General features: G+C 47.2%; 4 protein-coding genes across 4 annotated transcripts; 3 read left to right on the plus strand and 1 right to left on the minus strand.

Moving 5' to 3' along the window:
* Positions 1-2,539: 2,539 nt before the first annotated feature.
* Positions 2,540-3,929, plus strand: FPOAC1_004570 (uncharacterized protein; the record flags this gene model as incomplete). Its single annotated transcript, XM_044849113.1, has 2 exons — positions 2,540-2,863; positions 2,916-3,929. 2 exons carry the CDS (start codon positions 2,540-2,542, stop codon positions 3,927-3,929), a joined length of 1,338 nt encoding a protein of 445 aa, XP_044707823.1.
* Positions 3,930-4,472: 543 nt separating this feature from the next.
* On the plus strand, positions 4,473-5,284 carry FPOAC1_004571 (uncharacterized protein; the record flags this gene model as incomplete). Its single annotated transcript, XM_044849114.1, has 2 exons — positions 4,473-4,726; positions 4,789-5,284. 2 exons carry the CDS (start codon positions 4,473-4,475, stop codon positions 5,282-5,284), a joined length of 750 nt encoding a protein of 249 aa, XP_044707824.1.
* An 865-nt stretch (positions 5,285-6,149) lies between these two features.
* On the minus strand, positions 6,150-7,645 carry FPOAC1_004572 (uncharacterized protein; the record flags this gene model as incomplete). The annotated part of the gene is made up of 2 exons (XM_044849115.1): positions 6,150-7,300; positions 7,357-7,645. 2 exons carry the CDS (start codon positions 7,643-7,645, stop codon positions 6,150-6,152), a joined length of 1,440 nt encoding a protein of 479 aa, XP_044707825.1.
* Positions 7,646-11,837: 4,192 nt separating this feature from the next.
* FPOAC1_004573 (uncharacterized protein) lies at positions 11,838-15,209 on the plus strand (the record flags this gene model as incomplete). The annotated part of the gene is made up of 1 exon (XM_044849116.1): positions 11,838-15,209. The coding sequence occupies one exon, from the start codon at positions 11,838-11,840 to the stop codon at positions 15,207-15,209; it is 3,372 nt and encodes a 1,123-aa protein (XP_044707826.1).
* Positions 15,210-15,962: the final 753 nt, after the last annotated feature.

A 15,962-nucleotide genomic window follows, 5' to 3' on the forward strand; every position in this document is an offset into this window, starting at 1 on the left:
CTCCATGGAGACCCCGAAATCCCGATGCTCCTGCCGTTGACTTTTTTCTTCCCTCTAGGGTCCCCCGAGGGTCCGACCGGCACTCGGCGGTGTCGCAATCGTTATTTTGCCGCCCTTGACTTATTCAGCATCGGAGACAAAACCGTAAATTAAAGATGATAAGAAGCCAATCATATTGTTTTGTTTAGTATCGTGTGGTTATAGAGTTCCAGGCACTATTTCCGGGTGTTCTTGTGTGGTTCAGGAACAACTGATCAATGTCAAAAGTCTCATGTTGCCTTACTTTGCGTTGCAATCAGTATACTTGTTATTTGTGGCATTTCGAAACTTGTATAGCAATTAGGGTGTACAAGGCTAAGGAGCTGAGGTGATATATAGAAAGTATAAGTGCCCGATGGGAAACACAAAACATACCATAAGAGCTGAACATGGTTTGGGCCATGGAGAGGAAAGTCAGCCGAAACACAACGGTTTTTATATATATTGTCTTTTGATGTTTGAAGATCTAAGAAGATTTAAAATATCTCACAAACAACAGGCTTCGTGTATAAGAAGAGTTGTGAGTATAGCCTCTATCTTTGCACCTCTACTCAACCAGGTTGACCGTTCAACTCTTGTTTGAAGCCGCACGAGTGTTGCGAATTTCAACCACGTAAGATTGATATATGTCGAGAGCAATCTGTTAACCATACATTCAAGGCCAAGATAGCTGTAAAGGACTAGAAGCATTCGATTAGATCTGAATTTCAAAACAAACATCGTCCAAGTCGAGCACATGATGACTCTCTACGAAAGAGTCAATATAGTTACTCCATTCCAGTATAAAAGGTATCACTGTGTTGAGAAGCGCGCCAAGACTGTGTCGTGAGATGTCAAAGGTCTGAAGAAGGTTTCTTGGTGATGGCATTCTAGACCAGTTGCGCCCGTCTAGAGGCTCGACTGCTGATCCTGTTATGACGCTAAAGTGGCAACATATGGATAATAGAGATGAGGCCATGAGGGTGTTGTGCTTTCTATCATACTATACGCACAACTGAATTCCTGTGAAAGTCTTGGTCTTTTTTGCCTGCCGCGAATATCACGTTTGTCATGTAGGAAGCTTGGCAGTCATAGTTCCGACTCAGCTAGTTGGGAAGAGCACATGCTCTATTTGCCTTGAAACACAATCTAAACATCTTCAGATGAAGCTTTCACTATCAGGTATGTCAACGAAATCCTAGAGTAGACTGGCTGGCGAACTTTGTTATTTCCGCAAACATGCAAATCTATCTCTTGCTGTGGTCACGATCGTGCACACCAAATGGTACACTAGTATTACAGAACAAGAGCTGTGATCATAACAATTAATTGTAGATCTTTATTAGGGCATACGAATATGAATGTTGAGTGTCATCATGTCTGTGATGTTTTGACAAGGCAAACCCGGAAAAGTGCTGTTGTAACTGTGTTTTGCCCAGCATGTCGCACATTTAACTAGCCAAAGAAGATACTGTGAAACTAGCTGCTTTGTTTCACGTGTAGTTGTGAATTTGGGACCGGAATCTCTGACCAACAAACAATAGATCAGGGTCTGGATCTTCGGCTGACAGTCATTCTCATTGCGCAAGTGGCGAACCATAACGGAAAGTTGCAAACTCCAAGTCCAACGTTCTAGCTACATTTAGTTAAATAAGACTCTCTCAATATGGAAGTTCCCGAAAGTTGGAATAACAGTTTTGCGGCAGTCAGTAGACGCCTGCCGGTTGTCGTATTTGGAAGCCCGTGAAATATCGGCATCGTCAGTTACTAGTTCTCAACCGTACTGGGAAACACAATCCTGCATCATTTAGCAAACTTGCCGGAGAATTTTACATGACTCTGCTAATGTAAGAAGGAATGCGGCTCAAATCTATCAGGACCAGACTGCAAGGATGCGAACTCTAACCTGGACTTATACCATTTCCGGGTCACACCCTAACCTCATTGGCCACTCAACTCAATGACCTTGCCTTCAAATGGTTGACAACTTAAAGACCACGCGATTCGACTCGGGCAAGGAACTCGGTTCCTGGAAATCAGGAGCGCCACCGAACGATTCATGCATGAGATGAGCATCGACTCCCCAATTCCGTACATACAGGAATGTGCTTGCTAACACCAACCGAGCATGACAAGCCAACCATGTATAGCCATTTGTTCACTAATTCCTGGCTAGAGCTATGGCCAGTGGAGTTATCCAGTTCCTAACCTTTAGAATACATTGTTCCTGCGTCAGCGTGGCGGAGTAACAGGTATTCGGTTACGATGAGGCGCTTGCTAAGATTTGGAACGGACGGCAATATCGAAGCCATCCAGGGTTTCGTACTGTTCGTCTGTAGAAGCTTTACAACTACATACATTCCAGACGAGAGCTTCTAGCGGTATTCCTGGTTCGTACTTAAGTCCAAAACAAGAACGTCCAGACTGAAACCTGGATCTTCTTCTCCAAACCAACACTCTCATTTTTATTAAGCAATTCTTTGTACCAACTCTTGTCTCTCCTTATTACATATATTTGAACATGGTTCAACTCAAGACCTTCGCAGTTATTGCGACCACGCTCTTTGGCTGTGCCCTAGCAGCTCCCACAACACCAGAGGGCCTTGACAGTGCAATCCCCGACAGCTACATCATCACACTCAAGTCTGAGATTAAGCCACCCACAATCAAGGCTCATATGAAATGGGTTGGTGACGTTCATAAACGAAGTCTCGAGAAACGTGGTCTCGAGAAGCGCGATAGCGATAACGGTGTTGAGAAGACATTTGAGACTGAAGCTGGTTTCCGAGGCTACGCTGGTACTTTCGATCCTGAAACAATAAAGGAGATCAAGAAAAGCTCAGCTGTAAGAGCCTTTTACCATGAGAGCGAGGATATGTCTCTAACAATTTGAGCAGGTGGCACACGTTGAGCCTGATCAACGAGTTCAGTTAACATGGAAACCAAGCAAGCGACAAGAACAGCCCGCGCAACCCTCAACAGAGACAGGTCAAGATGAACAGCCTAGCGATGGAGATGATGACGAGGAATCCCTTGAAAAGAGAGATGAGGTCAACCAGACACCCAGCACATGGGGACTCGGAACTATCTCACACCGCAAGATGGGTTTCAATAACTACTACTATCATAAGTCGAGTGGCTCCTCCTCGTACGCCTACCTCGTCGATAGTGGTGTGCGCACCACCCACAAGGAGTTCCAGGGTCGTGCCAAGAACGGCTGGACAGCTTTCAGGAGAGACTTCACCGACCGTCTCGGACACGGTACTCACGTCGCTGGAATCCTTGCTGGTAAGACCTATGGCGTCGCTAAGAAGGCCAAGGTCATCTCTGTCAAAGTCTTCCAAGGTGACTCGGCCGATCTGTCAGTCATCATGACCGGTATTGAGTGGGCTGTCAACGACATCATCAAGAAGAAGCGCCAAGAGTTTTCCGTCATCAACCTATCTCTCGGTGTCAACGGTGTTTCTGGTGCTCTCAATGATATCATCAAGAATGCCGCCAAGGCTGGTGTTGTCATCGTTGTCGCTGCAGGTAACCAAGGCAAATCTGCCAGTCTGACATCCCCTTCTTCTGCCCCTCAGGCCATCACTGTTGGAGCCATTGACAACAACTGGAAGATTCCCGACTGGTCCAACTATGGTTCCTTAGTTGACATCATGGCTCCTGGCGTCGATATCGTTTCTGCCTCGTGGCTGAGCGACAACGGTACCTACATCCAAGATGGTACATCCATGGCCTGTCCTCACGTCGCTGGTCTTGTCCTGTATGCCCAATCAGTTTACGGCATCGTTGGAGTCAAGTCGACGACAAACTTCATCAAGAAGTATGCCACCAACAACAAGATTCAAGGTTCGCGTCGTGGCTCACCCAACCGAATTGCCAACAACAACAACTTCGCTCAAACCAAGTGATTTTCTCAAAACCTCTTCGATGACCCTGGCTCCGTTAGAACAAAATTAGACTGTAGACAATGATGTAGCATGGCGTTTGGTACTGGTAGCACACATATACCTCGATAGCGATTTGTATTTTACTTATAGACATTGCTTCCCATTCAATCTTTACTTGTCTTTACACAAAAGAATACTCGAAATGCATTATCAATGATTCTTTAATGGGATAGATGCACTTATCTGACACTAAATGCACTTAATCTCTACAAGTTATACACAAGGTCGGATTTAGTGAATGTTAAATCCGGAATCCGTCATGGAGATAGATCATATTCGTCAATGTTGCGTGTATTGGAACCCGCTTACTGTAACGCTAATAAGTGAGTCCATACTGAAACAAAATACTCGGGGTTCTGTAGTCCGCTCACGGCGGAGTTTGTTGCAGTATATAATCTCAAAGCTAGTACTAAAATCGAGTCTGGATCTTGACATCCGGAACTCATATTTATTCTCCCCTCCAATTGGTCATTGAGCTACTATTTCAAACTGAATAAAATAACCATGCATCTAATTCTCACTGGTGCTACAGGCCTTGTTGGCTCCAGCGTGCTAGATGCTATGCTCAAGTCGAAAGAGGTCACTAAGATCTCCATCTTGAGCAGAAGACCAGTGCCCTTGGCGGAGAAAGATTCGAGAGTCAATACGATAATCCACAAAGATTTTACCAAGTACGAGCCTCAAGTTCTAAAGCAGCTGCAAGGCGCAAACGGGGTAGTCTGGGCATTAGGGATCAGCCAACTCAAGGTGACAAAAGAGTTCGTCTAAGCCATTTCATTTAGATCGAAGAATATAACATTTGACTGACAGAATGCAACAGAGAATATGTCACCATCACAAGAGACTTCCCTCTCGCTGCTGCTGAGGCTCTTTCCACCCTGTCACCCGCTGAGGAGCCCTTTCGCTTCATATACGTCTCTGGTTACGGTGCGACCACAAGCCCAGGACCATTCACGTCACTATTCGGGCGTGTAAAGGGAGAAGCCGAGAGGAAACTATCTGAGCTACGCACGTCAAAATTTCATGTCGAGACTGTACGTCCTTGCCATGTAGACGCTTCCAATCACGGCGCGATCAAGCCGCACATTCCCAATCCTGGTATGGTGTACAATGCTCTTGATCTAGTTCTTGGACCGATTATACGGACGATGTTTCATTCCATGCACAGTCCAACTGAACGACTTGGACCTTTTCTGACTGGGATAGCAATGGGACGGTACGATAAAAAGTTGGAAGCAGGCGGTAATGGTATCTTGAATTTGAATGGATCGAGGATATTGGAGAATGTGGCATTTCAAAGGCTATATCGACCTTGAAAGCCAGCATGGACTTCTTTGTTAGATCGACAGATATGTCCTTGATCAAGTCGATTCTATGTTATCTTTTATTCTACCAGCACTTGTAATCATCCACCATCGCGTGCTGATGTATTATTATAGGTACCTACCTACCTATCTTTGCGAATGGGGTAGGTACCTTCTGGGTAAGTGCTACGCGGAAGGTGTGCCTCTGGTCTTTGAGGGTCTAGAAGTGGCTGGAGGAAACTGATAAGAGTGGTCACCTATGTACCTACCTGTTTTAGATTAGACTACAGGCATTATCAATTCTTTTACGGAGTACAAGCAAGTTCTTACACGCTTTCATTCACTCTATAAGTAGGCAGGAAGGACCCTCGCGCCAAGAAATGTTTTATCCAACTCTTTTGTTCTTGTTCATCCCCCATCTTCAGTGTTTTTATTCCTGCCTGTTCTTCAGCACCGCGATGTTGCCTCAAGTCAGCATAACGCATAAAAATATGTCATAAAGATACCAAGGCGTTCATTTTCTACTTCTCAATAGATTTTTATTGATCTCTCATTGAATTATTCTTCCGCCAAGAATCTTCCCCACACAATGGACTGAACCTGGCCGTTTTCCAAGACAGATCAAAAGGCCAAGCTTTCTGTCCATCAGTGCCTTCCCTGTCCGATGTTCTTGGCTTAAACGAGTCATCACATTCACCTGCTTCAGACAAGATGTCAACCATATGAGTCACAAAATTGATAATTTGGAAACTTATTATTTGTGTTAAAGACAGTGATAAATTCAGCTCTTCAACTATATACGATATGGTATTCCAGAAACAACAACGCCGGCTATAAATTATTCATTCTTCATTCAGCAAACCTATCAGGTCCAAATCTAGACCCGATTGGCTGCATCCTTCTCTTGCGCATCAGTCTCCTGGGCGGTCTGCTCGATAACCTCCGGAGGATCCTCAATTCCGGTCTGCTTGTAAATGATCATGACAGCGAACAGATCGCCAGAGACGTTGATCGCGGTACGGAAGCGGTCAAGGAGCCAGTCGATGGCAACAATTACAGCGTACATTTCAGTGACCTCAACGTTGACCGAGCGGGCAATCATGATCAAGAGGACAAGCGAGGCAGAGGGGATGGGAGAGACACCAATCGAAGCCAAGGTCGACAGAAGAGCAACAATGACATATGCGGTGGGTGCCAGTGTTATGCCTTGGGTGGAAGCCAGGAAAACACATGCAGCAGGGAGGTAGATGGCAGTACCGTCCATGTTAATCAGGCAACCAAGGGGACAAGCAAACTTGTAGATGATGGCAGGGATGCCACGCTCCTTGGCGCATCGAAGGGTGACCGAAAGAGTAGCAGCAGAGGAAGCCGATCCCCAAGCCGTGATCCAAGCCGGCGAGATCTTGATCCAGTAGGAATAGGCGTTCATTCGAGTGAAGGCGAAGAAGATGATGGGCACAACGACCAAGATGTGGATGAGCATGGTGGACAAGGTGGCGCCAATGAGAATACCCAAGTTTGAGCCGATCTTACCAATGTCGAGCCTCATCAAGTTGGGCAGAATAAGGAAGAAGACACCGATGGGAGCCATTGCAATGAGGAAGTTGATGACTTTGGTGATCATGCGCTCGATCTCTTCGGCGACTCGGATGATGGGCGAATGAGGGGACTCGATGAGATATCCAACAATAATGGCAACAATGATGACGGCGAGGAGCTCATCGTTCGCTAAGGCAGCTACGATGTTTGCCGGGATAAAGGAATAGAACATGTCTCGAACGACAATAGCTACTGGACGCTCTTCGGTATCGGGAAGAGACTTATCGCTCTCATCCAAAGGCGTGTTGGCGACCACAGTGTATTGCTTGGACCAGACAAGGCCCTGCATGATACACGAGACCGTGATGGAAAGGAGGGTGGTGATGATGTAGTATCCCACAGTCCATTTTGCAAGCAACGAACCTCCGTTGGACATTTGTCGAAGTCTGGTTATAGCAAGCAACATGGAACAAACGATCAGTGGAAGGACTGGCTAATTGTCAGTCACGGTTCTTCAGCAACACAGGTTATCTGTGCAAACTTACCGACTGCCTTGAGGGCTCTCAACCAGAGGTTACCAATAATGCCGAGGAGTGTGATGGCAGTCTCGGGAATCTCATCAACCTGGGTAGCGACAACTACACCAATAGCGATGGCAAGAACGGCGGCGGTGATGATCTGAAGAGCGTGGCCAGGCTGCTTGAAGCCATTATACCAAGGCTTTTTGATGACCTCCTCCTCCATGATAGAACCACGAGGAAGATCACTGCTCGAGTTGGTGGGCACCTGAACCGGGTACTCCTCAGGCATCCCCTTGGCTTCCTTGGTAGCCATTGCAACAGAAGCAAGCTTGGCTTGACTTTGTTTAAATACGAACAGCAAGAGGTTTGCTAAAGAGCTGGTTTATGAGTGAAAGAGGAGGCAAGAACGGATAATGGGAACCTGAGCAAAATTCTAAGAGGGCTTGCCATCATTTATAGCTCATGGTACACCCCATCGCCAAGCCAGCTTGAACACACGGGAGAAAAGCGCTCGAGGCTTGGCCTGGCTGAGAAGAGAAGGTGAGCGTTACGAAATTCTTTCTTCAGTGCCAAGAGGACAAGCATCAACTCCTTGGTATTGATAACCTGGGGTGCCCGGGTAGACCGATGGAGAATCACTCGTTGGCTGACATTGTGGAGAAAATCCAAGAGCATCTGTTGATTGAGGATTGGGATTTGCCCGAGGAGGCGACGATGCCAACAGGGAGTGCAGGCAGGCGAGTCGTTGGAGACGAAGAGCCAAGAAAGCCAAGACCTTGAGGCAGTCTCACAGCCGATAACATGTTGTACATTCACTCAAAGCCAAGGCGCCACACACGACAGAGTACCATACATTACGGAGAACGAGCCCCACGCTTCAGATATGAAAACTGCACAGATGGGGACGAATGTTTATGTTATCTGGCCAAGCTTCTGGTCCATGCAAACAGGTTGCATGTTTTACGAAATACCAAGACTTGATAACGCAGTGCGGAGACCCGGTCGGTTCTCCATACGCATATTCTCTATCTTTTCCATGAGATAAGACGCCGAGAAATAGAGCTCACTGGTTACCGATGGAGATAGAAGTCTTGGGTTATGGCAGATCAATTTTGCCAAATGACGAAAAATGCGATGGCGTCTGGAATTACTGGACGCATCGCGTAGTACAGAACACGACTAGCGGTGCCTTGGATAAAGGCTGACTAACAGAAATACCCAGTCACTCGTACTGCGAACGGCATATCGTGGCAATATGTGCAGTACTGTAATTAAAGGCTTGCCGCACTCACGGTTGTCTTTCCAAAGCTTGTGGTACTGAGGGCCTCGACGTTGGAGGAATCAAGTCGGGGCCTTGCTATTCGTGCAAGGTCCGCCTACCCGCCCCTATAGCCCCCTGGGGGTGGAGCTTTGAGTCTAAACCAAGACCCCGGTATGTCCTGCGTCGTTTCTGCTTCTTACCGTACCCGAAATTAGCTATTGCCTGGATTGATCTCACCATTTGGCCTGGCGGCTAATTCTTTTTGTTAGGTAACAACTTGAACAAAAGAGAGAATGCCTGAGTCCATCTTGTGGATATATCATGTACCCCGTCTTCTTGGCCGACCGTGTCTTGGATCATTACTCACGCGCATGACTACTACGTTCCATCGAAACCCCATGTCGACCATTGTCTCGGAGCCATCTGGTCGTTTTGATGTCAGAACGCTCAAGCAAATCGTACTTTTCGCAGGCATGGCAATTACCCAAATGATGATGTCTGCCTATGCGTGCGCAGCGTTTGGAGATAACCGGGCATGATCATCCAAACAATAACCGCATGAGGCGACTCAGCGTAACCGGATCAAGGCTCCGCCCGAAATAAACTACTGTAAAGGTGGCCGATGAAGCGCAGTGAGGGCCTGTTTAGTTGGAGTAACCTGTCTCCAAAAGGTTCCAGAACTTAATTCGGAAGGAAATAGCACGCCTTATGTCGACAGATGGGGGCTGTCGGTCCATGGCTTACTTGGTTATGAGTACCAATGACTTCAACCAGCCTATGACCTACACAGTCCTGAGGATTTGTCTACTGCAGTGTCTCATGCATCCGAGGGAGGCATTTGGACATGGTCAGATGGATCATGGTTGTTGAGGCTTATCCAGCTTTGGTCCAACGTCCGGACAATACTGCATCCAACAAGTAACACGGACCCCAAGCCTAACGGCCATCACGGTGAAGCATACCGACACGGAGTGCAGAGCAGAGGTGCAACTGATATCCTTTTGTTTAAAAGCCGCTATTTCACCCCGCGGAAGATTGAGTTATTACGTTTGAATATCCACTTGTGTCCGCTGAATAAAGTAGGTAAACAAGGTTACTTGACTCGTCGTTGATCCAACCGATTGGGGAATTATGCAATCGTGCACTGGCGCGCTATCATTTGCCTCCCTGGAGCAGTTTATCTCAATATGAGATTCTGGGCAGCCTGGTGTTGATGGTGTTGCAAAAAGAAGGAAACTTGAAATCACAGCACAAGACCAGATAAGCGGTACAATTCGCCTGCGGGCGTCATAAGCTTGGCAGGTAGTGAGATTGAGAGACTGATCGTCCGTAAAGGGCATGTGCAAAAAGTCTTGGAAAAGTCTTGGAAGGTCAATGGAACAAGGTCCTATAGGAGGGTTGGTCAAGGAATTGGAGAGCTGGAAAGCTTATTGGGGTCAGTCTGACAAGTGAGCCAAGTTGCTGACAACCCGCTCATAGCCGTCTCTTGCCTTGACCTTTCGCCCCTCCCCCAGACGAAGGCCAAGATATTCCTGCACAGTTGGTTAGATCCCCCGCAGCCCATCGACGCTTCTTGCTTCTTCTAACATGATGAAGTGAGACTGTACGTAATGAAATGTTGATTGTCATGAACTTCTCCGCATTTTCCTGGAGTCGATGAAAGCTTGGACACGTGGAGTTACAGGCATCTCTCGCTTACAGCTGTTATTCAATATGGTTACGATGGTAGAATGGCAGTTACTGTTTCCTTCAGTGAATATGCATGCATACATGTGTATACGGCCCTAGAATGCAATGACCCGATGCGAAAAAGGGGGACAGTCAGCAGCTATGTTCACCGCCGATAGGCCCTGATACTGGTATCCATAAGAAATATCCGGCATGGGGGTCTCTCGGCATTCAATACTGTTTCCGTTGACATCCGTCAAGCCGTCCAAAGACATATATAGACCAAGCTTTGGCCACACACGAAGAGAAAGAAGGGGGACGCAAATGTCGGGAGATCCATCGACTGATGGAGACGGATCCATGCGCCTTTTATCAAGCAAAAGTACGACTGATAAAGAAAGGATGTTTTGGGAGTCGGGCCATTTTTTCGTCAACTACGTTGCTAATAGATTCACCAAAAAGTCTTGGCTAAAATACAGGTAGTTTGCTTCTCGCTGTTTTGGACTGCCAGACTATCTACCTACTATGCAGTCTACGTTTTTCTCGTCATATATTTTATATGTTTACACTTTGATGCAAACCAGAGGGTTCTAACTCCTATTCTCAGGAGCCATGACCCTTGGGGTATCAGAAAGGTTAACCCGTGCAAGCAAAAGAGACGAAACAGAAACTCAGTTTATTCTTTTAGACCAGGCTCTGGCTGTCATTTTTACAACTTAGGGCCTATAACTTAACTTAGATCGGCCTTTTTACTATGTGTTTTGCCTGCTAGAAGACCCAAATGCTCCAAGTCGTACCGCATCTTTGCTTTGGTTGAAGTGAATCATGTTCTCTCTGGTGATCACTCCATTGTCATATATATTCATTCAAGCCTAGTTCCTGTTCATCTTCCATATTCTTCTTCATTATGTTTAACTACCTGGTAATCAATTTAATCACATTTTGAAGTCAAAGCGCGACGCACAATTAACGCAGGCACAGACCGCGGCTACTAGACTACATAGTAAGTGATTGGCAGCACAAACCGCGCATCTGAGCTTTGCCATATTTGGGTTAGTGTCATTTGCCTCACCTTGCTCTCACCGAGAAGAGACGTACCTAGGGAAGGAGCAACGACTGGCACTCGACCTTTCTGCTTCAAGAAAAAGAAGAAAATTATTTATCGTTATCAGAAGGAGAGGCATTTTACCTTTATTATCACTTTTATACATGACGCAATACATGCAAACTCAGTCGGTCTTGAAATACTAAATCAGACAAAGTTTCTGAGTATACATCACCAACCGTGCACCAAATTAGTGACAAAGCAATCATGACGATGGAGTCATCATTTGCGACATTTGTGCGGTTTCTGATCACGACCCCTTGATATTTAATACCAGCTCTGGAAGCCTCTCGAGACAAACAGAACTTCTCATCCTTATTCACCAAGATTAGATATACTTTTTCCCCCGTCTTTTTTTGATACCAAACTCTCGCGCGTATTTTCCTGTCACAGTTGCCTTGCCTGTCAACTCTATTCACTAAACACATTATTTATAAACCTTCAATACCTTTCACAGACGCAACACAACACATGTTCTCAACCATGACAAACACCATAAACATGTCGTCTCTATCGCCTGTTGTCACGACCTCCTTTCTTTTGGGCAACCTTCACTGCCCAACTTGCGTCACCCGGATCCGCTCTCTATTACACGATACATTCGGCGGCTGCGTACTATGGGTTTCTCCTAATCTCGTCACTTCTGTCGTCACAATTGAGCACAAAGACAGTTCCTTTGCCTCTGTTGATAGCATGCAAAGAGTCCTTCAGGAAGCCGGCTTTGATGTGTGCGGCATCAACACCACTGCAAACTCTGCAAATGATCTCCACCACATTTCGCAAGTGGATGGGGAAAGCAGCCACGTTGCAGAACACTCTGATGGCTGGCTAGATTCATTCTTTCAGTTCTGGCGCCCACAAGTTTCACAGCTTGCACTCGAAAGGGCTCGTGAAGCTCACCTCGAGAACTGCGAGGCATGCAGGCTCGAGAGACATACGCAGCAGTCTTTCCCATCAGATAATAAGCGACAGCTGGTGAGGATTTCTTCAAGCGTATCTGATACTCCTATGAGACGTGGTTCTGCACCTTATCCCTTACAAAGTGTTGTCACTGACACAGCTCCCGATCCGTCGTCCAGAGTAACACTTTCTATTGGCGGCATGACTTGTGCTGTTTGTGTCAATACAATCACACAGGAGATTGAAAAATATCCCTGGGTCACAAAGATTTCTGTCAACCTTGTATCAAACAGCGCAGCAATCGAATATACCGGCGGGGACCGGGCTCAAGAGGTCGTAAATGCCATCGAAGATCTAGGATACGAAGCTGCAATCGACCAGGTTGTCAACCTGCAAGATACTAAAGCATCAGTCGATGAGCGTGAGGTCGAGGTCCGCGTTGATGGTATATTCTGCTCGAGATGCCCACCACGAATCGTCACAACACTCAAAAGTCTTGCCCCGGACCGGCTTCAAATCCTAAAAGAGCCAACCGTTCAAAATCCCATTTTAAGAATTCGATATACCCCTAATGCTCCTGCTTTCACCATCAGACAAATTTTGCGTGCCATTGAAGCAGCTGATGGGTCTCTTAAAGCATCTATCTATCACCCTCCAACACTCGAAGAGCGATCTCGAGTTATCAGAGCCAAGCACCAAAGAGCGCTGTTGTGCCGCGAGATCCTTACACTTATCTTTGCTGTACCCACCTTCGTCCTCGGAATAGTATACATGAGCTTACTTCCCGATTCGAACCACGGAAAGATGTACCTTATGAAACCCTGGGTCTCTGGGCTGAGCCGCCTCGACATTGCACTTTTTATCCTCGCTACTCCGGTCTACTTCTTTGCTGCTGATGTGTTTCATATCAGAGCAATCAAAGAAGTACGAACAATGTGGCGTTCGGAAAGCCGCATGCCCGTTATGCAACGTTTCTACCGATTTGGCAGCATGAATATGCTTGTTTCGTTGGGTACCAGCATCGCCTACATATCATCGGTCGCACAGATGATTACCGCGGCTGCATCTAGCCGCAATCATCATGGATCTGGAGCCGAAATGTACTTTGATTCTGTTGTCTTTTTGACGCTGTTCCTGCTCGCAGGCAGGCTCATCGAGGCATACAGCAAGTCCAAAACCGGTGATGCGATTGAGATGTTGGGCAAGCTTCGGCCAACAACAGCCCTACTTCTCGAGAAGGATTCTTCTAGGAACCAAGTAACTAGTACTATTCCTGTCGATCAACTCGACTCTGGAGATCTGGTTCGCGTGCCTCACGGTGCGTCTCCAGCTGCTGATGGTATTGTCGTCAGTGGGGAAACTAACTTTGATGAGTCGAGTCTCACTGGCGAGTCACGTCCTATCAAGAAAGAGGAAGCAGACAAAGTTTTTGCTGGTACTATCAACAAAGGAGCGGCGATTGTTATGCGTGTCACTGGTACCTCTGGGAAGTCAATGCTCGATCAAATCGTTCAGATCGTTCGAGAGGGACAGACAAAACGAGCCCCCATCGAACAAATTGCTGACCTATTGACTACGTATTTCGTGCCTGTTATCACTCTCATTGCTGTTCTTACCTGGATTGTCTGGATGGTGGTTGGCTTTGTCGGAGGTATCCCTGATCACGAAGCAACTTCTTCTGGTGGCTCAGTTGTCTTTGCTCTTCAGTTTGCTATTGCTGTTTTCGTTGTCGCATGCCCTTGTGGCCTTGCCCTGGCAGCACCCACGGCCATCTTTGTCGGAGGTGGTATCGCGGCTAATCACGGTATTCTTGCCAAAGGTGGTGGTGAGGCGTTTGAGAAGGCGAGCAACATTGATTGCGTCGTGTTTGATAAAACGGGTACTCTCACCGAGGGAGGAGAGCCGCAGGTTACCGACTCCATCATCTTTCCGGACACGCCATCTAATGATGAGGAGCGTCAAACGCTTCTTTCTGCGCTCAAAGCTGTGGAGGAGAGCAGCAGCCATCCTATAGCCAAGGCGATTGTTTCATTTTGTGGTGATGCCCCGGCCGGCAACATTACCAACCTTGAAGAGTTGGCCGGGAGAGGCATGAAAGCCTCATTCAACGGTGTCGATGGCCAAACTGACATGGCCATTGGCAACGAATTGCTTATGCGAGACTTTTCTGTCACTATCTCGCCTCACGTCTGTTCACTTCTCGACACCTGGAAATCCGAGGCCAAGTCTGTCGCTTTGGTCGCCACAAGGCCATCAACGGCTGAAGCCTGGACATTGGTAGCGGCACTTTCCATCTCAGATCCCATCCGCCGCGAAACCGCGCCCGTGATCAAAGCATTGATCTCACGAGGTATACAAGTTTGGATGCTGTCTGGTGACAACGTTACGACAGCCCGCGCGGTGGCGCAGCGCGTAGGCATTCCCTCGTCTAATGTTCTAGCAGAGGTTCTCCCTTCAGATAAAGCAGCCAAAATCTCATCACTCCAAGCCTCTCTCCACGCAAGCGGGTCGACGTCCAAACGCGCAACTGTCGCCATGGTCGGCGACGGAATCAACGACTCCCCCGCGCTCACCACTGCCGATGTAGGCATCGCCATAGGAACAGGAAGCGACGTGGCCATTAGTAGCGCAGCCTTTGTCCTCGCAACATCGCAGCTGACAGCTGTCGTCACGCTCCTGGATCTCAGCCGTGCCGTGTTTCGTCGCATTCGCATCAACTTTGCTTGGGCCCTTGTGTACAATATGCTGGCTGTGCCTGTTGCGGCTGGATGTTTCTATCCCGTGGTAACTTCCGGCGGGGAACATGTTAAGCTAGATCCTGTGTGGGCAGCTCTTGCGATGGCTCTGTCAAGCATCAGTGTGGTATTGAGTAGCCTGAGCCTACGGTGTCGGATTCCTGTTGTCGGGTTTCGGCACCGTGATATCGAAGTCGACGAGGAGTGAAAAAAGAATGAGCGGCGTATTATGCCTACGTTTAGATAGCGATGGCTTGGCTAAGCCCCAAATTTGTTGCAAGCCGGGGTAAGATTTCAGGGTCTGTTTAGATAATACCACAATACTACACTGTTACTGTTACGTATGCATGGCTTATTCTCGGGCATCTCACACGCATATGCCATGATGTCGATCTGTCGAATAACCAATGGATGGATTCTCGCAAACACCATTTCTTGAACTTGTCCTCCGATGTTTCCGCCTTCGGCCCCGACGGCATGAAAAAGAGGCTGCAGAGTTGGACTAGAAATCAATACGCACACCATTTCGCTCCTTCAACGGTCGCGTCTCGTGTCTTGTTTCGCTCTTTGTCTCTCCGAAGGATCCGCAATGACATGAGTATTCACAGCCACTCTTCTCTTTCCCCCGCATTAATTGTTTGCGTTATTATATCCGTTAAATTAGGGTTCAATTAATCAAGACTGGATGGTAGGATATGACGATATTCTACATGTGAAAGACTAAAAATACATCTTGACATGACTAGTGACTATGGGTTTAATAAAACACGTTTCAATCGAGAATGAAACATGACGCTGTTCATGCGCTCACTGACCTCGTATCAAGTAAACATTCTTTTGATAAACTCCATAAAACAAGCTCAAATCCCCGTATTTGCATTCGCCAATCCGCCACCCGCGTACGCAACCGTCTACGTTGTATCTATGTTGTCTTATCGCACGCCCGTTTGCCCCGCCTGAC

This window comes from Fusarium poae, chromosome 2, assembly GCF_019609905.1.
Source record: "Fusarium poae strain DAOMC 252244 chromosome 2, whole genome shotgun sequence".
Taxonomy (NCBI): domain Eukaryota; kingdom Fungi; phylum Ascomycota; class Sordariomycetes; order Hypocreales; family Nectriaceae; genus Fusarium; species Fusarium poae.